At 42.0% G+C, this 25,438-nt stretch overlaps 2 protein-coding genes across 9 annotated transcripts; both read left to right on the forward strand.

The window, feature by feature from the left end:
- Positions 1–131: 131 nt before the first annotated feature.
- On the forward strand, positions 132–11,574 carry LOC109992334 (glutathione hydrolase 7). Of its 2 annotated transcripts, none has more exons than XM_065961077.1 (16): positions 132–311; positions 1,177–1,692; positions 2,581–2,807; positions 2,983–3,134; positions 3,573–3,690; positions 3,850–3,917; positions 5,528–5,601; positions 5,778–5,971; positions 6,440–6,527; positions 7,585–7,712; positions 7,816–7,901; positions 8,007–8,159; positions 8,269–8,383; positions 8,494–8,631; positions 8,787–8,886; positions 9,815–11,574. In XM_065961077.1, the coding sequence occupies exons 2-16, from the start codon at positions 1,473–1,475 to the stop codon at positions 9,985–9,987; spliced, it is 2,034 nt and encodes a 677-aa protein (XP_065817149.1). In that variant the 5' UTR covers positions 132–311; positions 1,177–1,472; the 3' UTR covers positions 9,988–11,574. The 2 variants fall into 2 exon arrangements, with proteins under 2 accessions (XP_065817149.1, XP_020500541.1); XM_020644885.3 differs by lacking the exon at positions 132–311 and adding an exon at positions 397–713.
- Positions 11,575–11,934: 360 nt separating this feature from the next.
- Positions 11,935–25,391, forward strand: ncoa6 (nuclear receptor coactivator 6). 7 transcript variants are annotated; one of them, XM_065961070.1, is made up of 17 exons: positions 11,935–12,088; positions 12,969–13,306; positions 13,730–13,885; positions 14,016–14,138; positions 14,527–14,649; positions 15,897–16,742; positions 16,903–17,034; positions 17,600–19,013; positions 19,113–19,231; positions 19,354–19,775; positions 19,875–20,114; positions 20,237–23,306; positions 23,829–23,885; positions 24,030–24,060; positions 24,521–24,562; positions 24,804–24,937; positions 25,042–25,391. In XM_065961070.1, exons 2-17 carry the CDS (start codon positions 13,009–13,011, stop codon positions 25,086–25,088), a joined length of 7,254 nt encoding a protein of 2,417 aa, XP_065817142.1. In that variant the 5' UTR covers positions 11,935–12,088; positions 12,969–13,008; the 3' UTR covers positions 25,089–25,391. The 7 variants fall into 7 exon arrangements, with proteins under 7 accessions (XP_065817142.1, XP_065817143.1, XP_065817145.1 ...); XM_065961071.1 differs by having other exon boundaries at positions 19,878–20,114; XM_065961073.1 differs by having other exon boundaries at positions 19,884–20,114.
- The last annotated feature ends 47 nt before the right edge of the window (positions 25,392–25,438 follow it).

Below are 25,438 nucleotides of genomic sequence, written 5' to 3' on the forward strand. Positions count from 1 at the left end.
CCTCTACCCACTACTTAATAGGTGGAGCACCAACAAACGAGTTAGGTCATGGGAAGAACCAATGTTTGTAATTGGATCTGCATTCTGCAGACTTGCTATAACCTGTCTATCCACTTCCCTACAAATCAACAAGGCTTGGAGAGTGTGTGTCCATGGGAAGTTGACCCTTTAGTCACAGTCGTAATACTGGATTGGAAGCGGCTTGATGCACCTTTGCTAAAAAAAAAAGAAAAAAAGAAGGAAGGAATTTTGTCATCAACAGTGGAGATCAGATTTAGAGGATTTTTAAAGGCCCAACGCCATTTATGGAAGTAAGTCTGATATTGGTGCCTCGACGAAAACATACTCGGAGGAAACATAGGCTAATTTATGTAACTTAAGAATATTACATCCAAATTGAAACAGTAAAAGTATTCTGCTGGATCTTGGTTTCGTTGTTTAAAAAAAATAAAAATAAAAATAAAAATAAAAAAAAGCTTAAGTTACAGTAAGCTGAATTTCTACGACAGGTCTTACCGGTTTATCCCGAGTTGTAACGTGAAGCTAACTTCCCTTCCTGCCGTGTAGTGTCGTGATTCTCGCAGCTCTTGTAGTCTTGGTGACGGAGAGCTACTCATACTACTCACGTCACCTGCCATGTTCAAGATCCCCTAATAACACCGTCTGGGATGCTTTTTTATTTTTTATTTGACTACACTCATACCAAGACAACGGTAAGTGACATTGGCAACGAATTGAGCTTTTTTCTGGGGAGGGCCGTGTGGTTTCCGCAGAATTACTAGAAACCTGCTAGCTTGTGGCAGTACACGATATTCTTCTTCTTCTTCTTCTTCGGGGTTTAAATCCGCGTTCGTGTTTTTTTTTTTTTTTAACACTTAATACTGTTGTTAAAAAATAAAATATTAGCATGGTCATGTAGTTCGCTTTGCTGTGGTCGACACAGACATGTTGTCGCATGTAAATATTTTGCGGTAGGCTTTGGGTGCTTGCTCATGCACGGTAAGTAGAAGGAGAATAATAAACATATAGCTTCATTGTCTGTGTCATTAGACAATATGTAAAGATGTTATCTAATGATATAGGCTGCCCAAAGGTTTCTCAAAGGATATGCCTCTCTGAAAACACGTTGACCTGCATGTTTTGCTTCTTTTTTTTTTTTTTTTTTTCTTCATGCAGGTGGAAACCTACATGACTGGAGAAATGCATCATCATCAGAGCAACACACCCCTGTCCTGGCTATGAAGTTGATTCAACAAGAAAATAGGGTTACAGGAGAATTGTGATATAATGATACATTGAAGATCTAAAAGAAAAAAAAAAAAGTGGATGTATTTCATCAACACTACAGCAGCACTGGATGAACAAAAGATTGACCCAGGCAAGAAGCATATGTGACTGGAGTTAAAGGTGTCTTGGCCTAAATCCCCCCCACACACCTTAAAGATAAATACTGCAAGATTAACACTGTAGCCATGCACAGCCCTGCCCCTGATATCGTGGCAGGTTATCCAAGTGGATGCCTGGCAGATAAAGATGCAAATCCAGAGACAACCTTGGGGAGTGCCTACTCTCCAGTGGACTACATGAGCATCACCAGCTTCCCGCGGCTGCCAGAGGATGAGACGCAGTCTGGGGAAAACACCCTTAAATCGCGCAAAGATGATGACAATGCCCTGAGTGAGCATGACACTGGTGAGTGAGGCCAGATCGGAGTCAGCGACAACACGTTCTACCTTCGAAAGAGAATATGTAGTTGAGTGTTTTTAGGTTTCTGTATGAGCACGCACAGAGCTGCATTGTTTTCCAGTCAAATATCCAAAGTGCTGTTTTCACTGCTTTATTGTTTCACATTATTTCTAAAGGTTGGATTCAACAATGGGCTGCTGCTAATGGAAATTTAGCATTACCGGCCTGTATTTGATTATGATTTTCAAATTTTCTTGGTTAGTGCTTTTATCAGTGTAATATGAAGAGGTAGTAAAAATGGTCCCTCAAAGTTTCTTAAGCTCTTAAGGTCAAGTCCTCAGGTTCCTTGATTTTATTTTCTGACCATCAAACAACCCCAACATTTCCGAAGTTAGTATCTTGTGTGGCATAGACGAGCACCTACTTTGACAAGCTAGATCCAGAATTTTGAATGACCTTAATCAATGATAAATAATAAAACTGATAATATGTTTTATTTAAAGGCACTCAAGGTCATTAAAAACAAGAAATTACAATTGATAAAATTAACATTAAAAAGACAATGTATAGTGTATGACTCATTGTGTAGAGGATTTATGAGACAGGATGGATAATGAGCAGACAGAATATGTCACTTTAAAAAGATGTGTTTTGAGATGGGATTTAAAAATGGAGCGAGAGTCAATATTCAGAGCGGCTGAAGGCTCTGGACCCCATGGTGGACAGGCGTGCGGGCAATGTACATTCAGCCAGAATTCCCAATTATCCTCCAGTAGTTTATAAAAGGACACTTTTTTTATGGAGTTTGATCTAAGGGGGAGAAAAAAAGATTTGCAGTATCAAAAAGCTCTTCTCCTGGTTAATTAAACCATTGTTGTTGTTTTGTCGATCAAGACCCAGATCTGTTCCTGAAGTCAGCTCGCCTCCAGCGTCTCCCCTCGTCAGCTTCGGAATTGGCTAGCAATGATATGGCATCCTTGCGGGAGACCACCAGAGACCCCTTTGTAGAAGACTGTGCCTGCCAGCGAGATGGACTAACGGTCATCATCACAGCGTGTCTCACTTTCGCCACTGGAGTCACAGTAGCTCTCATCATGCAGATTTACTTTGGAGACCCACAGGTAAGGGTTGTATGTGTTGGATGTGACATCTACAGTTGGACTTGTAACCGTTTTGCTTTAGTGTTACTTCCTCATGGAATAATTTTGGGTGATTATGGGATTTTGAATAATTTTTACGTGATCCTCTTAGTGCCCCCTTCTACCTTCCAGCTATGTTCTCTTGTTTTCCTTCAAGGTCTTTAACCAAGGGGCAGTGGTAACAGATGTGGCGCAGTGTACATCCCTTGGCTTTGATGTTCTCGGGAAACAGGGGTCCAGTGTTGATGCCGCCATCACCGCTGCCCTCTGCTTAGGAATTGTCCACCCTCACACCTCTGGTATTGGAGGGTGAGTGATAGACACACAAATCTCTTCTTAGCAGGATTATCACTAAAGCTCTGTGACTTGGCTGAATGGCATTAGCTCAGTGGGCGGCAGTAGCTCAGTCTGTAGGGACTTGTGTTGGGAACCGGAGGGTTGCCGGTTCAAGTGCCGGCACGGACCAAGTCCGGAAATTGGCCTGGTAGCTGGAGAGGTGCCAGTCCACTTCCTGAGCACTGCCAAGGTGCCCTCGATCAAGGCACCAAACCCCATAACTGCTCTGGAGCGCTCGCTGTGGGCAGCCCTCTCACTCTGAGACCTCTCCATCTCCATCCTGTTTGTGCATGTGTGTGTATTTCGGCCTCATATTCATTAAATAGAGTGTAAAAACCGAATTTCCCCTAGCAGGATTAATACATCATTATTATTATATTAAGCCAGCTTTGTGCTCCGTTGATGTTACAGCGGTGGAGTTATGTTGGTGCATGACATCCGTAAAAATGAGACAAGGATCATTGACTTCAGAGAGACGGCGCCGTCTGCCATACAAGAGGAGATGCTGCAGAGGAACCTTGATGTTAATGTAAGTAATATTTTTTGTTTGTGATCAGAAGACATGTTTTTGTTTTTGTTTAGTATTAGTGTTTAGTAATGTTTAGTAATTTGAATTTCCCTCTGTATCAATAAAGTATCTATCTATCCAGTAATTGTGTGTACACCCTTTTACTGCTTCCAATTTAAGTCGGGCCTGCTTGTGGGAGTACCGGGAATGCTTAATGGGCTGCATCAGGCACACCAGCTCTATGGCAGGTATGGAAACTTTTAGATAATCTCTTTATGTCTTTACTCTTTGTCAATACCATGTCATGAATAGCTGTCATTTGTGTTTCTGGATTTTCTGCATTCCTCACTTCATTGTTGTTTAGTTCATTTCAGTTCAGTCTTTTATTGTCCCTGAAGGGTCATTTTATTTACAGCAGTAGACAAAAAACACAACAAAAAAAAAAACATAGGACAATGCAACACAACCTGATGGGGAGGGGGAGACAAATTCCTCCAAGAGGGGACGGTCAGAGCTGGCCAGACTTGACTTTTCTCACTATTTGTCTGTTCCATATATCTGACAGGGAAAGTTGCTATGTGCCAATTATTTTATTGGCTGTTTAAACAATACTGGACAGATGATTTGTATTGTGCACTGAAAGGTTACCACCATACCATGAGATAAAACAAAAGGTTAAAATGGACTCAATTAAAGATCAGTAGAATGAAACCATCATGTCTTGTCCACATTAAAACGAAAAGAAAGTAGAGTCTCTGCAGGCCCTTTTTGCAGACTGCAGTTGTGTTCCGGTCATGATTCTAGTTCTTATCAATGACTGTGACCATGTACTTGTAACAGACAACATTCTCAACAGGTGTGCCTGTGATCATAGTTGGGAAGGTTGAATGTCAATCTCTTTAGTTTTGTTGATGTTGAGCTTCAAGAAGTGGTAGTCGCACCACTCCTCAAAATCTTTCACAGCTGGCCTGTGATCGACCTCTCCGTCCTGGAGCACACTAATTAAAACGTGTCGTCCGTAAACTTCAGGAGAGGGCTGTTGTCATAGTTGCTCCTGCAGTCTTTTATATATAAGATGTACAATAAAGAGGACGGGACACACCCCTAGGGTGAGCCTGTGGATGAAAACCACTTCTCCGATTGAGCCCCTTTCGCCCTTACTGCCTGGGGCCTGCATGTTAAGTAGTCCAAGATCCAGTTCACCAACCCAGCATCAAACTAAACATTGGAAAGCAGCTTATTTGCTAAATTGTGTACACGTGTCGAAACCAGTAAAAGTTAGATCCAGTAAAAATCCTTGAGAATACTGAATCAAACCCGTTTGTGAGTGGCAGGGATCAGACAAACACTGAGTCACAGCCAACAAAGTCCATGTGATGATAAGAATATTAGCTCCATTCTCAAATGTGTGCAACAAGCAGTGTGACATAAATAAGATGATTACACACTGACACAACGCTGTGTTGTTTTGTGGCATCGCCCTTATAATTGAAACATAATGCATTATAATCATTTTAGGATAAGAATAACACAATCTTTAATTTTTTTGTCTGCTTGAATGAGGTCTGCGTGCAAAGCGAAGGGGTGATTTCATGAAAGAATCACCAGCTGTGTTAAGAAGGGAATACGTTATTTTTAAGCCATTGTGTTGGGCTGCAATTACGCTGATATGTAATTACCACGATCCTGATGTCTCAGCTGTTGAGAAGTGGATGTAACTGAAAAAACTAACTTGCTTTATCCATGCAAGGGTAATGCACAGATACCTTGGGGTATTGTTTTTTCACAGTAATCTCTAATATATTGATTTATAGTTTAAAAAGGTTTTACAAACTTTTATGACTTTTGGATTCCCTAGGATATCTTGGAATGATGTTGTTACCATGGCAGCAGATGTGGCCAGAAATGGATTTAATGTTACTCATGACCTCGGTAAGTATAGTGTTAAGATGTCAAAATCACTGGGTTAAGTCACTATCACAAATGACAATGTGCCTGCAAAAAAACATTAACACTGTTTTTGTGTAGCCTCAGTGTTGTTCCTGAGCCACACTTTGAGATTAGGTGAGATCTTTTTTTTTTCTTCTTCTTCTTTCCCCTCTCTGTAGCTGAAGCTCTGGCTAAAGCGAAGGATCAAAACATGTCAGATGCATTTCAGGACTTGTTCCTTCCAAACGGACAGGCTCCCCTCTCTGGGCTTTTCTCCAGACGTCTTGATTTGGCAGCCATCTTAGATGCAGTCGCTGTCAAGGGGATATCTGAGTTCTACAGTGGAAATCTGACGCAGGAAATGACGGCAGCAGTAAGATATTATTGTCATTTATTTTATTTGTTTTTACCCTTGTCTGCTTCTGGGTCACAAATTCTGTATGCTCTCCATGAAAAGTCACATTTACACCTCAAACCTATGATTAGTGCTGCAGTATCCTTTGAAAATAACAATGAATTCATATCAAAGATAAATCAGTGGGCTGTATTTGTTTTGTAACAAAATAATCTCCAAAATAAAAAGCAAGTTTTTCATTATAATTCCAGAATTAGTTTAGTGGTTATTATCAGTTCAACAAAAACTGCAACGTTTTTTTTTAAGTATTATTTTCTTCCTTTTTTTCAGTTATTAGATAACTTAATATTAAAAACATTTGTAGCTATTATTTGAAGTATTAATCAATCAGATTGTAAGGCTGGGTTGTCTTTATATTGTTGTGCTTCAAAAGTCTAGATTCTAATGTAGATATTTATTGCAGCTAAACATTTAATTCATTTTCAGGTTCAAGCAAGAGGCGGCGTGCTCACAGAGGATGACTTTGGAAGCTACGCCACAGTGTTACAGCAGCCAGCAGAGGTCATCTATCAAGGTAAATAGCTGGATTAATTACAGTGGATCCATATGAGGTAGCATCCATAAAACTCACTTGACCCGAAGCAAAGATCAATGAGCACCTTGATGATACCTGTTTTTAGGGGCTGTGTCAAGATTAACTTTATTGCTGCTTCCAGCTACATGAAGCTAACCAGTGAAGTAAAAATAAACCGTCCCCCCAAATATACCATCAAGCTTGCCCCATAGAATTAATTATAAGCAAGATTGTACAGGAAGCAAAACAAAAGAGGACTTTATAACTCACCTTTATTGCCTCTTTTTGACTCCACAAACCAACAGTTTACTGGAGCGTGTTCTGCATAGACTGCTCTGTCTTGCTATAAGAGTATTGGCCCGGTATCCCCATCCCACTATTTAAACTCCACATGCTCCTTTAGCTGCTCTTTTATACAAAGTAAAAAAAAATAAACAGTGTAGTTTAGTACCCATATGTTTATGTAAGTGATTATGCATAGTGAGCGAGTTGTGATCGGGACGAGACCCCTCAGATTCACATCAGGGTCCTCCTCACCATGGTTCCTCCCACGCTCCCTATACATAATCTTTCTTCTTACATGGCTACTTAATAAGGAAGTTAAAAATGTGAAACAAAATGTTGATTTGTAAATATTTTAATTCTTTTAAAAATGATATATTTCTTCCATTAAAAAATAACAGTCAGAGAGAATCTACATAGCTGTGTCCATAGCTCATTTAAAGAAGGCTTAACTAGTTCTTACTGACATTAAACTGAACATATACAGTGTTTCAGTGATACCAGGTGAACAGGTCTGCAATAATTAGTGCAGCACCTGTGTACACTGAGTTTTTCTGCCTCATCATTATGTGAGTCTGTCGACATTTTCTTTTGCCATTAAGCAGTCTTTAAACACCAAAATGGCTCATTACATCATCATCTACTGTTTTGAAGTCAGTGTTCAGAGATTTTGTTTATCACGCAAATGATTCAGGATTTTATTTTCACCGATACAATTCCACATAATCAAAATGATTATGATGTCAGCCGTATGATATGTTGGTGTTTTCTGAAGGACGCCATGTGATGACGGCCCCAGCTCCACATGCAGGTGTTGGCTTGATCACTGCTCTGAACATCCTGGAAGGCTTCAACATTACCAGCCAGATGCCAAGGAACAGCACTCACCACTGGGTGGCAGAGGTAGTGTGCTAACTGCTTCACCACTATACAGCAAATACGATCAGATAAGTGCAGTAACTGCTTTGCTTCCAAAATTCATTTTAAATCTGCGTTCCTCTCCCAGGCTTTAAAGATAGCTCTTGCTCTGGCTAGTGGGCTGGGAGACCCCATGAACTCTTCTGTGTCTGAACTAGTCATGAAGATGCAGAGGTAGAGGTTTCTTCTGTATATAATTAAAATATAAGATTTTAATGGAAGAAATAATATAAGATTTAAATTGAATGGTGCCTTTTTTTTTAATCTCCTCTCCATAAGTAAATCACAAGCTGACTTTTTCCGCCAAATGATAAACGACTCTCAGGCCTTCCCTGCTGACCATTATACTCCCTCTTTCACCTTGGAGGAGGGTGCAACAGCTGCCCAGGTCATGGTCATGGGCCCAGACGACCACATCGTGTCCGTCATGAGGTACCTTGTGCTTTAATTGAACTGTGTTTTTAATATACTTAGTTGAAAGTGCCATGATACCACTGGAAAACTCCTACTAAAACCAGTATACTTTTTGTGTCTCTTTCAGCTCTCTAAACAAACCATTTGGCAGTGGGATAGTGACTCCTTCTGGAATCCTCTTAAATAGCCAGATCCTGGACTTCTCCTGGCCCAATAAAACAAAAAGCTCATCACCTAACCCAGTAATTGTGCATTTTGTCTTAAGTTAATTGAGCATGTATTGATTTCTCAATGAAGGTATGTCTTTTAGCAGCTTCTTAGCTCTTATGGTTTTTGTGTTCTTTTGCTGTAGCATAACAACCTGCAGCCTGGGAGGAGACCCATGTCCTTCCTGATGCCCACCGCCGTGAGGCCTGCCGTGGGGTTATGTGGCACATACTTAGCTGTTGGATCTTCCAATGGAGAAAAAGCTCTCAGTGGAATCACACAGGTAATTGAATGACTTCAAGAACTTTTGAAAGGTATGCTTGATGACATTAATATCTTTCTAAAAATACATTTTAGTTTGTCCCTGTCCATTTTTTTGCAACTTGTTTATTTGTGTTGTAATTCAATATTTCTTTTTCTGTTTTTGCTCTCCCTCAGGTGCTTCTGAATGTTCTGTCTTCACGTAAAAATATGAGTGACAGCTTAACATTCGGAAGACTCCACCCGCAGCTGCAGCCCAACATCCTTCTGGTGGACTGTAAGTTACTATCAATCCATCACTAGTGTTCATTGGTTGATCCAAATGTATCTGAGTTCATACAAAAACTAGGATTGCAGTGCATCTACAGAATGTCTGTTCTGATTTTAACAGATCATATGTATCTAGGTATAGTGCCCTTTTGCCAGGAGTTACATTGTCATTAGACTTTTTGTTTCCACTTTTTGTGAAATATTCTTGTTGACTTGCTTTGCTGTGAAAAGAATGATCTTGTGAAAATGGCTTGTAATGGAAATACTTGCATTTTAAAATCTACCTGTAATCAGAAAACACTTTTCTAAAGTTACTTTACAATGAAAACCAAATAGCAGATTATTTTGATAACTTTTGAATTGCCGTTACACAGTTAAGAAAACATAATTACAAAATTGTTCCTGATTCGGATCATCAGTTGCAGATTCAAAGCATATATTGTCAGTCTAGTCTGTTTTTTTTTATTGTTATCATAATACATGAAGCAATGCTGGAACAACCAAGTGGCAGGCTGTAAACTTAAAACACTGTGTCTCAGAACTTCTTGGAAGGCAACGGGAAATATACATATTTTCTAAGACCTGTTTTAAAAGAGCTAACTGATTGAGAAAGCCTCATGTTCTCTTGGAGCTTGTTCCACAGTTGAGGAGCGTAGAAACTAAAAGCAGCCTCATACATGTCCCTCAGGACCCGAGGGGTATGGATTACACATATTTTGGCATGATACCGTTTATTGCTTTACATACTACGAGAAGGATTTTAAAATCTTTCCTTTGACTGACAAGACTCAGGTGTAAAGATCTGAGGTCTGTAATGTAATGTGAACACTTTTACTAACCTTAATATTAAGTTTGACAATATTTTCCAGAGTCTATTCTTCTTACTAACTTCAGATCATCCTCCTGTTTTCCCACACTTTCTCTCCCCACTGTAGCTGAGTTTTCAGAGGAAGACGTGGAGTTGCTGCAGGCCAAAGGTCACAAGGTTGAGAGGGCAGAAGTTCTCTCATTGGTGGAGGGCACTCGCAGAACCAATGACCTCATCATTGGGGTGAAGGACCCTAGAAGTGCTGATGCCTCTGCACTCACTATGTCCAACATGCCCTAGTGTATGGCTTGTTCCCTCAACACTTGACATAATGAAGAAGTGGTAAGAGTAACACTGTAGGGTTTATGGTTAGAGAGGGAATACCTGCACGTCAAGTTATACACTAAATATAAGATAACAGGGAAGTTCGACATCTTGACTGTCGCTGCACTTTGTCTGAGATTACCTTGTAGAGATTTGAAAAGGATCCTGGATTGTCTAATTGTTCAGTCACCTACAGCGTATCATCATCTCACATCCTGATGTTAGCATGCCCTCTCTCACAGCCTCAAGCAACATCCAATGCCCATGTGTATAGTAGATAGTGTTAATGTCCTATATTACAGGGAACAGGCCATAGAGATATAAGGCGCATTAACTGATTTATGTCTGATGGATTCCAGTTCCCCATACAGAGTACAAAAAATGTGCGGTATGGAGGTTTAGACTGTATTCTTTTGTCTGAAGTGACAAAAAGAAAAGGGGAAACTTTCACAGCACTGAGTGACAGTTTGTTTCTGGCCTATGATGTACTAAGCATATACTCTCACTCTAAATAAGGGATCAGGAACTGGGATGGAAATGTATTTAATGAACAAAGCGATCTTGAACCAAAATGGGAAGACATGAAGGAAGTAATGATGTCACACCAGGAAACCACCGCTTGCCCCAAATGCATGGTCTTGGGTGTACTGACCCACCTAACGTTCTTCGAAATGACGAAGGTAATTCAACTAAACATGAGAGAAAGCATTGCACTATCACACCTTAACCTAACTTTAAAAACACATCAAAGAGGCTAAACCATTTACCCTCCTGTTCTTTAAATTGTATTTAACTGTGTTTAGATGTTGTTTGGTACAGCTTCTGGAGTTTTAACTGTTGCAAATGATTAAAGGCTTCATAGGACCATGTTTAGAATAATACATAATTAAAACATACAGAAATACAGCAAGATTTTCAGATTTTATTTTATTTCCTTAAGATTTAGCTCACAACTTAACATCTGTTATTTAATATGAATGGTAGATTAAGTGTATGGTTTAAATATAAATTGTATTTGTTCTCAGTTAAAGCTTGTGGCTTACTTTTTTAAATTAACCAGCAATTCTTGTTTTTACATTGGAAATGCTCAGATTCTTTAAAAATTGATTGAATGTAATCTGTCTATTTTATATGAATATTTGTTGGGCTGTATGTATTTTTCGAGTGTTGGAACAAAATGCATTCAACAAGCACATTTGAGAAAAAGGCTGTTCATTTTTATTCTGTGTACTTGTTCTTTTTTTTTTTTTTATTAGAAAGTTTTGAAGTTTTGAACCATCAGCTTAAAAAAACGGCATCAAAAAGTGATTTATTTAAAGATGACCAGTGGTCTCCACTCAAACATGTTGTTAACTTCTATTGTTGGCACTAGTGCAATATGACTGTTGATGCTTGTTTCCTGTACTGTAGAGTACCAGCCTTTAGACACACATTTGCAAAACACTTGATGTTTTTTTTTTTTTTTAATTTCATGTGCATTTGTATCTGTTTTATTTTTATTTTTTTCATTTAAAGAAATCAGCTGTCCAAACCCAGGTATTAAAATGTTTGCATACATCCTAACATTGTTGAAAGTGTGTTCATCCATACCTGTGCATTTGATGTATATACGCTTCTGTAGTTATAATAAGAGAGCTTTGCAGATACTTGGATAATACGATGGATGACTTCACACCAAAACTGCTGCTGTATTTTACAAATTCCAAAAGGCTTTGTTTACAAACCTGTGAGTAATTTAACACTAATGTAAAGTGTGATTAAAGATCAAATAACCATTAAAAAAAAATGTAACTCTGTAATCCTTTAGGAAGACTGAAAACTACGCTTAACAACATGATTTCACCATTTGAAGAAAAAGACCGGATTTGCAAAGTGTTAGTTTGATGAAAACATAACAATGTTGGATGTGTTTTTTTTGTTATGAAAATGAACGGCGCGTTTTGGACGTCACCGGAAGTAGTTTATTTTTCCTGCCAGCTTGACGTCGTTTCTTCTGACTTGCTTGTGATTCATGTTTTGTTAGCTAATCCGGCTAGCAGATGTCGACTGGTTGAACTTTATTTTCAGAATATATGTGGTAAGGGTTTTTTTTTTTTTTTGCATGCTTATGAGTGATTTATCGCTGATGCCGCATGTGGTGTTAAAGCCAGCACAGCGGAGAGTCGCTACGTTGTGTTTAAACGAATTCATTTTGAGTTATCTGGAGTGCTACGAAGCTAACTTAGCAAACCACTGCTAACTGGAGCTTCTGAGAACCTCAAAGGAGCCGCCTTGTCGTCAATATTCAAACACTCGTAAGAGCGACGCCTGTTAGAAACGCATTAATTAGATTTCTTGTTTAAGAGTGTGCAGGCTTGAAATGCACTGTAACATTGTATTCAGGATATTTGTCTCTTCCTTAATTTGATATTGTTGCGCTACCTTAGGTTTGCGCTTAGGCCCGTGCTGCTGCAGGGCCGACCGTGTTAAACAAGTTGCCCCATAGGGGTTTAGAAAGTGAATGCATAATGTCACCGTGTTTGACTTAAATAAATAACTCGGTAACTAAGATTGTCCGTCCACCTGTACGGCTTTTGACCTTTTTTTTTTTTTTTTTTTTTTGACGTGTCTGCTGTTTCACGTATGAAAACAGCGTCCACAGTGCTGTCACTCAGGCACAGGTGTGTTTTTAACATTACATCTGAAACATTTGTCATTCATTCACTTGGATGTGTGCTTAAAATAAGTAATATCCAACTTTTTTTTTTCTGATGTTGTCTCACCGTGCAGCGTATACCATTTGAAGTGATAAGTTGTAGAGAACAGCACCAATTTAACCAGCTTTATCTACTTTATTACATTAATTTCATCTTCAACAATACTGATTGTATTTTTGATTCTCTGTTGCTTTACTGCTGTGACAAAGGGCGTTTATAGAATGACCAAATGCTCATTTTGTCTGTCATTTGTATTTTCAGCTTAAAACGGTTCAAACGCCACTCCTAGTTAAAGGGGAGGATGGCACATCGACGTAACCCGCCTCAGTTATCCCAGAGGACAGAGTACCTGGAACCTGATAATGATTCCGACAGGGACTCAGGTGTTGGGGAGGATGCAGGGGAGGATGCCGACGGATGCCATGGATGCGCAGTTTCAGAAGAGGAAGAAGTAAACAACCGAGATGGTACAGAGGAAAACGGCAGCGAGGATGGAGATTTTACAGTTTTTGTTGCTTTTCAAGGGAATATGGAGGACGAGGACTTCAAACAAAAACTTGAAACTATCATCAGTGGCATACCAAACATGCTTGATATGGGTTGGTTTAATATCTACTCTTTTAATATAAAATCTTCTTCAACTTTAAGACATTACTGGTGCATTTTTATTAATTCTTACACAGATGGGAGCTGCCAAGTCCAGTTATCCACTGTACTGCTCCTGCTGTTCATTTTAGTACAATGATAGCATTTTAGGTCTTGCAGCCTTCCATGCTTTATTACTTTATGAATACAAAGGCATGTCTTGGATAGTGGAACGTAGCATTCTTTAGAGGTATATTTGCTTTCTTCGTTTAAAACAATTTAGTATTACAAATGTTTATTTAAAACGTCCATATTTTCAGTTTGATTTTGTATATTCCAGTAACAATAACATGTCCATCCGTACTTTGTCTGCAGAATGCTTCACTGCACATACACTGTAACTGTAACTTTGTGTCAATTCATTGTCTCACTTCTAGGCCCTGATAGGCTACAGCCACAGCATGTGGAGCCATGGAACAGCGTGCGGGTTACCTTCAACATTCCTCGTGATGCTGCTGAGCGACTCAGATTGTTGGCCCAGAACAACCAGCAGCAGCTCAGAGACCTGGGGATTCTCTCAGTACAGATTGAAGGTATACGGACAAACTTAAGACTGTTTTCTATTTCAAAACAAGATCCCAAAGACAATACCAAAATAAATGAATCCAACAAGACCTCCTGTTGTGACTATTGGTTATAAATGTTCCCTCTGTTGAATTCCAGGGGAAGGGGCCATCAATGTGGCTGTGGGTCCAAATAGAGGACAAGAGGTCAGAGTGAATGGACCAATTGGAGCACCTGGCCAGATGAGAATGGATGTCGGCTTCCCAGGTCAGCCTGGTCCAGGTATTAGTTAACTTAGTTGTTTACAAGTTGAATGTATACCAAGTTAATAGAAACACCGTCTAATCAGCAAACATTTGTTGTTGTCTCATTTATATTGCTGACACACCTTTATCTTAAAAGAAAGAAGTAAAATAAAAAGCTGTAAAGAGCTTCATAAACTTTGTATTTCTCATTATTTACAATACAATACAAAACTTTATTTTCACCCCAGGGGGAAATTTGTCATCACAGCCTATCACAGTTGGCCCAGGGGTATACACATTGATAAACATGTAACACAGGAAATAACACAACCAATATTTTTTTATTAAGTTTCCTAGTCAATACAGTAACATAAGCTATTTTCTTCTCCCCCCACTTATTGTATATTATGTTAATATTTCCATAGGAGGGGTAAGGATGCCGAATCCATCAATGGTTCCTCCTGGGCCTGGTATGGCAGTTCAGGCTATGGTACCAGGCAGCAGTGGACAAATGCATCCTCGTGGACCCAGACCAACTTCACAGACAGGTTCTGATCTTTTTTTCTTCTTCTTGTGTGTCTAATGGTATGTAGGATTTGATCACGGTTTGATAAGTACCTCGGTTTTGGAGTCAAGGTTTGAAAAGAATTCAGTAAAACGGGAAAAAGCAATGATGCACAATTCTAGGTTTCTGTCATTTATTTTGAAACCCACAGTAGTAGAAGATACAGTTTGTTCTATCTAGTGTCATTTTGAACTGCCTGTGATAGTTCCTACAGTCTGGCTGTAGCGTATTAAACTTAAGCTACAAAAAGAAAAAAACAAAACACATTGATGCAAATTTAAAAGAAACCGTAATGAATACCATCTCCTGATTTGAAAAAATTAACATGAATACAATATAAAGTAGGGGACAAAATAAAATACCTGTCTCAAAAGCAATGTATCATATTTATGATATACTTGTGAGTCTGTGAGGTCAAAATCCTCCTGCATCTCTATGTGAGATCCAAAAGCAGCTGTGGAAGCTGTTGGATGTTCCATTCAGATCAGATCCCCATGGGTCGGGCCGCACGTGATCTGCTGAATCGTGACTTTTCTCTGTTTCATCTCACCGTGTCTGTTGCATAGAGGTATCCGCTGGTGGTTACGGATGACAACAGTTAACATTTTGTTTTTACATCAAAACATAACAGCCTGCTGTAGTTTGTTCAAACTTAGACAAACTCCATTACAGAGCGCTGTGTTTGGTTACTGGATATAACTCCAGCTCTATAAGTACCTTCGTAGCACTCTTAACAGGCTTTGCTATAAGTTTGGTAACAAAAGGCCTACTGTTATTGAAATAATGCAGCTTTTTATATTATAGTCAGTTGTACTATGATTTTTAAAAACACTTTCTAACTCCTTGTATTATTATTATTATTATTGGTATAAATATTAAAACTGATTTTAAAGGAGCAGGCAGGTCGTCTAGCTTCCCTGTGTCATCTTGCTAGAGTACTCTAATTTTGTTGTGTTTTGTTGTGTCTGCTTCTTTTGCATTTGTTGTTTAATAGCAGTTGACAAACAGTTACAAGCATTACTGCTACATTGATTCGGGATAGGATACTGCCATCTGTGACTGGCTTTTTACCTATCGGACGTATTCATTGTATGAGTGCATACACCAAACAGTGATGTCCATACCATGATGATTCTGGATGAATACACATACTGTTACATCTCATGAAACATGTTGTAAATCACCCTTGAACAGAAAAATAATGAAAAATTACTTCTCCTGCTCTCACAGATGTGATGGATCCAATGATGCCAGGTATGTCAGCTCAGCAGCAACAGCAACTTCAACACCAACAAGCTGGTCCCCATGGGACTGGCCAAATGCCTCCTCAGGCTGCCCATCACATGCAGGCCCTACAAGCCGGGAGACCTCTCAACCCAGCAGCTCTGCAGCAGCTACAACATCAGCAGCACCAACAACAACAACAACAACAACAACAACAACAGGTCCAACAGCAAGTTCAGCTCTCTCAGCTCGGACCTCGACCTCCATTCAACCCATCAGGCCAGATGGCTGTGCCTCCTGGCTGGAACCAGTTACCCCCTGGGGTCCTTCAGCAACAAGCTCCTCAAGGAGGCCCTGCCTGGAGAAAGCCTCCTCCACAAGGCCAAATTGTTCAACGCCCAACTTCCCTTGCTACAGTTCAAACTCCCAGTCATCCCCCACCTCCTTATCCCTTTGGCAGCCAGCAAGCTGGGCAGGTATTCAATGCAATGGGACAGGGGCAATTACAGCAGCAGCAGGCTGGAGTTGGTCAGTTTGCAGCCCCCCAACCTAAAGGCCCACAGGCTGGCCCTGGTGGGGTTGCAGGAGCGCCAAGAGTTCCTCCACCTCTTCCCCCAACTTCTGGGCAGCAGGGCAACCTCACCGCCAAGTCCCCTGGGTCCTCATCGTCTCCTTTTCAGCAGGGTTCACCAGGGACTCCTCCCATGATGGCTCAGAGACCCACAACTCCACAGGGTTTTCCCCAGGGTGTTGGATCTCCAGGAAGGGCAGCCCTCGGCCAGCAGGGTAACATGCAACAAGGGTTCATGGGAATGCCCCAGCATGGACAGCCCGGGTCCCAAGTTCACCCAGGTGGGTTACTGTCTGTTTCCATTTCTTATTTAAAGAAAAAAAGAAAAGGTCATAATATTTTGGGCCATAGTTAAAGAAGCATGTAATGTTGAGGTTATAATAAATCTTGTTCCTAACTTTCACCAACAAAAATAAATCAACAAATCCATATTAATTTCAGGCATGCAAAAGCGCCCCATGGGCTTTCCAAACCCAAATTTTGTCCAAGGTCAGGTGAGTGCCGGCACTCCGGGAACACCAGGTGGAGGCCCCAATCACCAGTTACAAAACAGCCAAGGGATGACTCACACAGGTAAAACGTGTACAACACTGAAGATGGATATGGTATATGTCTTAGTGAAAATTAACAACTTTTGATCTGGAAATTACCGCAATATTTGTAAAGTACCTTCACCATGACAAATGTTTTTGGCAAAGATCCCTTGAATTAAGTTATCACATACTTGTGACAATTTAATATGCTTAAAGAAGATATTTTATCAATTAAATAATAAACCTTCTTTGTCTTAACAAATGAGGCATGTGCACTTTGTTTAATAAGACATTGAAAAAAAAAAGACCTTTGCATGACTACTTAATTTAAAGTACTGCATCTCATGTATCAATCAAACTACTACAAAATGTATTAGTTTAATACAATTAGGCTGTTTGTTAAACCAGAGAACTTAGCAATAATATAGCAAAAATATGATATTGTAATAACAAGATTGGTTGGCAAAATATATTTTTTGGGGTGTTACAAGTAGGGAACTAAAATGTCTCACCATGCATTTGGCATAAGACATAGGTCATTACCTTTTTGGAAAACCTATTTTATTCTTTTTTTTATTTTTATTTCCCTATTCCTCTTATATCAGGAGTTCAGCCGTCACCTTCTACACCAAACTCAATGCAGGGACCACCCCATGCTCAACCTAATGTTATGGGTGGACAGAGTAACATGGCAGTTGTGCCCCCTGGTACAACTGCTGGGCCCAGCATGGGACAGCAACAGCCTGGCCTCCAGACCCAGATGATGGGCCTCCAGCATCAGGCCCAGCCCGTGTCCTCCTCCCCCAGTCAGAAGGTTCAAGGCCAGGGTGGAGGTCAAACTGTCCTCTCAAGGCCCCTTAGTCAAGGGCAGAGAGGAGGGATGACCCCACCCAAGCAGATGATGCCTCAGCAAGGCCAGGGGGTGATGCATGGGCAGGGACAGATGGTTGGAGGCCAAGGGCACCAGGCCATGCTCCTGCAGCAGCAACAGCAACAAAATTCCATGATGGAGCAAATGGTTGCCAACCAGATGCAAGGCAACAAGCAGGCATTTGGAGGCAAGATTCCAGCAGGGGTCATGCCGGGACAGATGATGCGAGGTCCTTCTCCAAATGTTCCAGGAAACATGGCTCAGTTCCAGGGCCAGGTTGGCCCACAACAGATGACTCCACAACAGCAGCAGCAGCAGCAGCAAATGGCTCAACTCCAACAACAACAGATGCAACAACAGCACCAGTTACAACAGCTACAGCAGCAGCAGCAGCAGCAGCAACAACAACAGCAGCAGCAGCAGCAGCAGCAGCAGCAACAACAGCAACAGCAGCAACAACAGCAGCAGCAGCAGCAGCAACAACAACATCAGCAGATGAATCAGCAGCAGTCCCAGCAGGTTCCTATTGCTGGGAATCCCAACCAAGTTATGGGCATGCATGGGCAACAGATGAGGCTCCCTGCTGGTCATCCTCTTATCCAACAACAGTTGCAACAGCAGCAGTTACAACAGCAGCAGAAACAACAGCAACAGGCCTTGTTACAACAACAACAACAACAACAACAACAACAACAACAACAGGCAGCTCAACAACAACAACAGGCAGCTCAACAACACCCACATGTGTTGGGAGATCCTAATAGTGGAACAGGAGACCTGGGTGTCCAGCAGATGGTCCCTGATATGCAGGCACAGCAGCAAGGCATGATGACTGGCCCTCAGCACATGCAGATGGGAAATGGCCACTTCGCAGGTCACGGCATGAACTTTAACACACAGTTTCCAGGTCAGATGCCAATGGGAGGACCTTGTGGACAGGCAGGAGGCTTTCCTGTCAATAAGGATGTTACACTGACAAGCCCACTGCTGGTCAACCTGCTTCAGAGTGATATCTCAGCAAGCCAGTTTGGGCCAGGGGGAAAACAGGGAGCTGGGGGTGGCAACCAGGCCAAACCCAAAAAGAAAAAGGCGGCACGAAAGAAGAAGCCGAAAGAGGGAGAAGGACAACAGCAAGGAGAGGGACTTGGGTAATATTTTTTTTATTTGTTACAGTTTTACTTTTGCCATGGTTGATAATGAAAGTAAATCAAATAACTTGCATTAATTGTTCATACCTTTTTTCTTAGCAGTCTTGATGTGGCTTCTGGCATGGAGGATTCAGAACTGCCAAATCTTGGTAGTGAACAAAATTTGGGCTTAGACAGCCCAGGACCGAAACTTGCTGATTTTGCCAATAGGCCTGCAGGTAGAGATATTGGATTACTGTGCTGATTCTTTAGCTGAAGAAACGTCATGTTTGCTTTATTCATTTTTATTATGGTTACAACTAACTGTCTGTATATTTATGCCTGTCTTTACATTTCCCAGGCTTTCCCGGCCAACCTGGAGACCAGAGAGTTTTGCAGCAAGTACCAATGCAGTTTATGCAGCAGCAGCAACAGCAGCAGCAGCAACAACAGCAGCAGCAGCAGCAACAACAACAACAAATGCAGCAGATGCAACAGCAGCAAATACAACAACAACAACAAATACAGCAGCAGCAACAAATGCAACAACAATTGCAACAGCAGCAAATGCAGCAGCAACAACAATTACAACAACAACAACAGCAGCAGCAGATGCAGCAACAGCAGCAGATGCAACAGATGCAGATGCAGGGTCTCCAGAATGCTCAAGGTCAGCAGGGGATGACGGGGGCACAGGCTTCGGGTCAAGCTCAGCCTCAAATGCACCCTCATCAGCTGCAACAGCAGCAGCAGCAAACTCAACAGCCACACCTACAACAGCAGGTATTATAAGTTATTATTATATGGCCTTTTGAAACTGCTTGGTATTAACTGAATAGTTAAGTTTATCTATTCAATGTTGCCTCACCTTTTGCATTTCAGCAGCAACAGCAGCAGATGATGATGATGCTGAAGATGCAACAGGAGCAAGCCAAGAATCGCATGTCCATCCCTCCAGGAGGGCAGCTCCCTCCTCGGGGAATGGGAAATACACCTGAAGTGCAGAGACTTCCTGTCTCACAGCAAGGAAATATGCCTGTAATGATCAGCCTTCAAGGACATGGTGGGGTACCACCATCGCCCGACAAAGCCAGGGGGATGCCCATGATGGTGAACTCACAGGTGAGGGATAAGTAGTGCAACTTGTGTAAACTTGATATTGACATCTACATTGCATAATTTGATTTAAATCTGTGAGTGAAGTGTTATTTTTTCGTATGTTTATTGATTGATTATCTTTCTAGCTTGCCGGTGTTGCACGAAGAATGTCCCATCCTGATGTAGGGCAGGGTCCTCAAGGGACTGGATCAGAAGATGCCTCTGCAGGGACACATCTGAAGCAGGACAGGCCTGTTGGCCCAGACATTGGGGTGCAGCCAGGAAATGGGACTCAACAGATGATGGCCAATCAAGGTTCCAACACTCACATGTTGAAACAAGGCACTGGTCCATCACCAATGCCTCAGCACACTGGAGCGAGTCCCCAGCAACAGTTATCCACACAGCCTCAGCAAGGAGGTCCCATGCCAGGCATTCATTTTTCCAGTGTCCCAACAACATCCCAGAGCTCCAGGCCCAAAACTCCTAACAGAGCCAGCCCAAGGCCCTACCACCATCCCCTCACCCCAACAAATCGTCCACCAAGTACTGAGCCCTCAGAAATCAATCTTTCACCTGAAAGGCTGAATGCCTCTATTGCAGGGCTGTTTCCTCCCAAAATCAACATTCCTCTTCCTCCCAGGCAGCCTAACCTAAACAGGGGGTTTGATCAGCAGGGTCTTAACCCAACAACTCTGAAAGCCATTGGTCAGGCCCCTCCTAGCTTAACTCTGCCAGGCAACAACAACAATGGAAGTGCAGGTGGAAATAACACTAACAACAATCAACAGTCTTTCTCTATTGGCACTGGACCAGGAGTTACAGGCACTAAACAGGACAAGCAGCCAGGGGGGCAGGTTAAGAGGGCAAGTCCTAGCAATAGTCGAAGATCAAGTCCAGCGGCCAGTCGTAAGTCAGCTACCCCAAGTCCAGGGAGACAGAAAGGAACAAAGATGGGCAACAGCTGTCCTCCACCACAGCAGCAGTTGGTTAACAACCAGGGGCAAGCAATGATGCTTAGCCCTACATCAGTACCCCAAAGTCCAGTGTCCATGCCTTCTCAAGTCAGTGGGGGTGTGGAGGCACAGCAGCCCCAGAACCTATTCCATGGGTTGCAAGGAAACCCTGCAGAGGGAGTCAGGGACAGTCAGGGACTGATGACAGCAGAGCAGCGACACATGCCACAGCCTCAACACCTGCCACAGCCTTTGAGAGAGTTATCGGCTCCCAGAATGGCAAGTCCTCGTTTCCCCTTGCCCCAGCAGTCTAAACCTGACTCGGAACTGCAGGCCGGGACAGTCAATAAGCAATCTGTACAACATGCAGAACCTTCACAGGACTCTGAGGTCTCGCCTACTCTCAGGACAGCTCCAACCTCCCTCAACCAGTTGCTAGATAACACAGGTATCCCAAACATGCCACTTCGGCCCATACAGAGCAATACTGTTAGGGAGGTTTTAGGAAAAGACAGTCCGAACTCTGGTTCGGATCTAGAGAGAGCAGTCCACAGTGCATCCCAGAGTACAGATATGTCGGCCTCTGTTTCAACAACTGCTGCTTTTAATGAATCAGAAGTTAAGCCCAAACCTGCTGCCCCAGTTCCTACCAGTAGCCCTTATTTACAACCTACTTCAATTCCCAGCTTACACCCAAGCACTAATGTTAACTCAAATACAGCCCCCAGCCTTAACCAAAACCCTGTTCCAGTTGTTGGTGTCAGTCCAAATCAAAATGTGAACCCAACTGCTACCCTTAGTACCAACACTAATGCCATCACAAGTGTAAGCTCAAACCCAGTCACTTCTGGGCAGAGCAGTCCTGCCCCAACTGTTAGTACCAGTTCTAACTCCAGCTCTGTTGTAAATCCACCTTGTTCATCCCTTAAACTAAGCCCAAGCCCTAGTCCTAAACCTGTCACAAATGTTCACTCAGTCATACAAATTCCTGCCTCCTCTACCACCATAACCCCCAACCAAATCACTGTATTTGTCACCTCTAACCCCATTACATCTTCCCCCACCTCCCAGGCACCAACATCTATGGTTTCCACCATGATGGCTGTACCTAACAAGAACATCAGACCTCAAGACATCCGGCAGCAGACTCCTGTCCCAAGACCTCAGTTTATTGCCACCACCCCTGTATTCATTAACCCAATTTTCCAGGTCCCAGGCTCATCTGTGGCCCCTAATAACACAGTGGTATCCCAGTCAGTAACCATGGTGGGGCCTATCCAAGTGTCCACTACAAACATCCAACTTTCCCCTGCCCAAAGCTCCACCCAGTCATCTATGGCTAATATGACCAGCACTCAGCCTACCAGGAGTTCAATAGGGCAGGTGCAGATTGCCACTAGCATGTCCTCATCAGTCCCAGTTGGTACTCTCCAAGCTCCTCAGCAAAATAACCCAGGGACAGTCAAAACAGAAAATGTAGTCGAGGCCATTCCTGCTCCGAAATCTAGTCCCCCATTACAACAGCCCTCTCCCCATCCCAGCCCTTCAGCTTCATCTCCCTTTCACCCACCCCTGTCTTCTCCTCCACCCTGCTCCAGTCCAGGGGCTGTAAATACCATGCGCAAGAGCCCCATGTCCCCACCTCCTGCTACCCAAGTGAAAGGAAAACCTGCACAGGTTGCTGGAGTTGTTGTGGGTACAGCTGACTCCCAGCAGAGTCCAGTAGATAGGCCTGCACAGGGACCAGTGGGGGCAGTGCCGCCACAGATCTGTCTTACTCCTGATGGTCCTGCTACTCAGACTGAACCCCTAGTTCCCCAAACTATTGTTGCTGCTGCCCCCAACAACATTGCACTGCCTACAACTTCTCCAATTCCCATTCTTAGCCAAGTTGCTCTTCCTAATCAATTTGTTACCCAGGCTCCATTGCCTGCCCTTGCTTCAGTTTCAAGCCCAGGACAGGCTTTAACTTCTAAAGCTCCTATTGTCACTGTAGTAAGTACTACTACGAGTGTCCCTTCTTCTAGCTTGCCCTTAACCCCCACAGTCACTCCTGAACAAAGTTCTGTACCATCCATCGTTCCGGTTTCTTCCGGACCTGGACCTGGTCAGGATGTTCCCTCTGCCACATCCTCCCCAGTTGCTAACTCCAGGGGAGTTTCGGCAGCTCAGTCGGAACCCCAAACAGTGGAGCCTCAAACTGTGGAGCCCCCTATGCAGCCAGCTGCAGCACCTGCTGAAACCTCTCAGACCGCCCAAGGTAAACACAAAAAAAATTATGGCTATGGCGTTGCTGTACATTTCTGGATCATTTTGGTGCCCCAACATGTAATTAACTGCATCCAATAATACTTCTAATTTAATGACATTTTCTAGATAAGATAAGCAGCTCTGCACTATGGAAACTCCTGTTTAATCCTTATTATTGTCTAGTTTAAAAGACAAATCAAAATGTCAGCAGGATTAGGGTTTATCAAACAGGTTTGTTGCTGAATTTGAATTTGAACATTAAATTCATTTACATACTGTTGATACATGCACATACTAAGGTTACTTGTAAATCTTAACTTTATGAATGTTAGACACAAACTCAAAAAGAGAAACTAGTGTGTGCATACAGGTGCAGGACAAGAAATGTACCGACGAATGATAATATTTGACGGGTTTCTAGGCACATTGCTGAATTTTGCATCATCTCTCTAAATTGTTTTATTCATAATATCAATGATTAACTCTTTTTACATAGTAAAACATGTTGTATTAATTGATTCTTCCCTTCCAGCACCTGTTCAACCAGAAGCCTCACAATCGCATGAGCCTGTTCCAAGTGAGAAGTCTGGTATGTTTTTTTTATTCTTTCATTTGGGAATGTATTAATAATACTTGTTTTTTAAACAGAAAAGTGAAGTTCCATATCATCTGACATGAGTTACTTAACACTCAGTGGACAAATAATAACTTTTGTTACAATTGTCCTGTTCAGGTGAAGAGGTCTCAACAGGACCAGAGCAAGGGTAAGATTCCTCAAGACATTGTTATACTTATAACTGCTGTATTGTTGATTAGCTGTGAAATCCTTCATGTGCTGGGGTCTATAAGGTGTGCCCTCATATTTGTCTCTGGAAAGCTGGCATAGTCTTTAGGCCTGTGCTCTTGAAGGAGAAGTGCTTAGTCATTTCTAACTCTACTGAAACTCAGGGAGTTCATTTGGTTGGCCAGGGGGGAAAATGGTGAAATCAATGAGCCACGTGGCCTCAGCACTTGGTATGTATTAGCATGCCACAATATAAATATACTAATGCATGTCAGTATGTAAAACACAGGACAGCCTATCAAAAAGCAAATTGTACCACTCCACTGACCTTTAATAGCCATATTTTTTTCCTTGGGATTGACATAATATGGTGGGGAAGTGAAGTTGGGTTTTTTCAGCACAGTTTATAGTTTACCGCTGTTTTTCCACTTCTATCACAGATGGGCAAAGAAAAGAAAGACGCCCATCAACTTAGTCCCAAGGTATGTATTTAAACATGTTTGGGCTGCAAAGACACAAGCAGTGGTCATGTCGACGCAGTGGATGCTGTCGGGATGAAGATGGACAGTATCTGTGGTAGACGAGGAAAAACAGCAGAGTCCTGTGTGGTATAATATGTTTCTCTGAGTAGAGCCGAGCTGAGCAAACCCTTGCAACTTTAGTAACACACCCTTGTGTTGTCCCTCCTTGTCTGTTGTTTGTTTTTCTGTCTGGTCCTCCCAGAACTGTTGTAGAGAAGCCCAAGGGACCGAGTAGACGCAGCTCTAGAGCAGAGAAGGAGGTGGAGGAGGAGACGGTTCCGGACAGCGGCATAAGGAAGAGATCGGCTAGGCCTGGAACCAGTGCTGCTGTAAAAGGTAATAGAAACAAACCAGCATCTTGTTGGATATCTGTCATTACACCTTAGTTAAACAAATGTTATGCTACCTTTTTTCGCTAATACAATTGTTTTATTTAACAGAAACTGGAGCGAGCCCAACCCAGGCCAAACGAAGGAAGTCTAAATAGCCTGTGAACTGTACTGTAAATGTTTTTGTTCCCGCTGTGAATCGATAGAAATTGGTTTCAATGTCCCAGATTATGAATTTCACTGGATGAAGACACCTTGTACAGATTGTTTTAAAAGAATTATGCTATTGTTTTGTCTATGCTATCACATGGAATTGTAGGTAGAATGTGTGCTTACAGTATGTGTTTTGTGTGAATGTGCTTTTTATATTAAATGCTGGATTAATCATGTGAAGACTGACAATGGAAGCCTGTCATGATTGTATAATTATGATGTAAAACTGAATTAAATTTTCTACTGCTTTTTGTTCTGTGAAACTTTTACTCTGTGAACGTTTCCTCCCTGTTGT

The sequence above is a fragment of the Labrus bergylta genome, chromosome 12 (assembly GCF_963930695.1).
Source record: "Labrus bergylta chromosome 12, fLabBer1.1, whole genome shotgun sequence".
NCBI classification, from domain to species: domain Eukaryota; kingdom Metazoa; phylum Chordata; class Actinopteri; order Labriformes; family Labridae; genus Labrus; species Labrus bergylta.

Coding starts and splice junctions, on each gene's coding strand:
- LOC109992334 (XM_065961077.1), top strand. CDS start 1,473: ATGCACAGCCCTGCCCCTGATATCGTGGCAGGTTATCCAAGTGGATGC. Junction 1,693..2,580: donor CCTGAGTGAGCATGACACTG/GTGAGTGAGGCC, acceptor TTGTCGATCAAG/ACCCAGATCTGTTCCTGAAG. Junction 3,691..3,849: donor AGAGGAACCTTGATGTTAAT/GTAAGTAATATT, acceptor TTCCAATTTAAG/TCGGGCCTGCTTGTGGGAGT.
- ncoa6 (XM_065961070.1), top strand. CDS start 13,009: ATGGCACATCGACGTAACCCGCCTCAGTTATCCCAGAGGACAGAGTAC. Junction 14,650..15,896: donor CAGACCAACTTCACAGACAG/GTTCTGATCTTT, acceptor CTGCTCTCACAG/ATGTGATGGATCCAATGATG. Junction 19,232..19,353: donor TTTTGCCAATAGGCCTGCAG/GTAGAGATATTG, acceptor TACATTTCCCAG/GCTTTCCCGGCCAACCTGGA.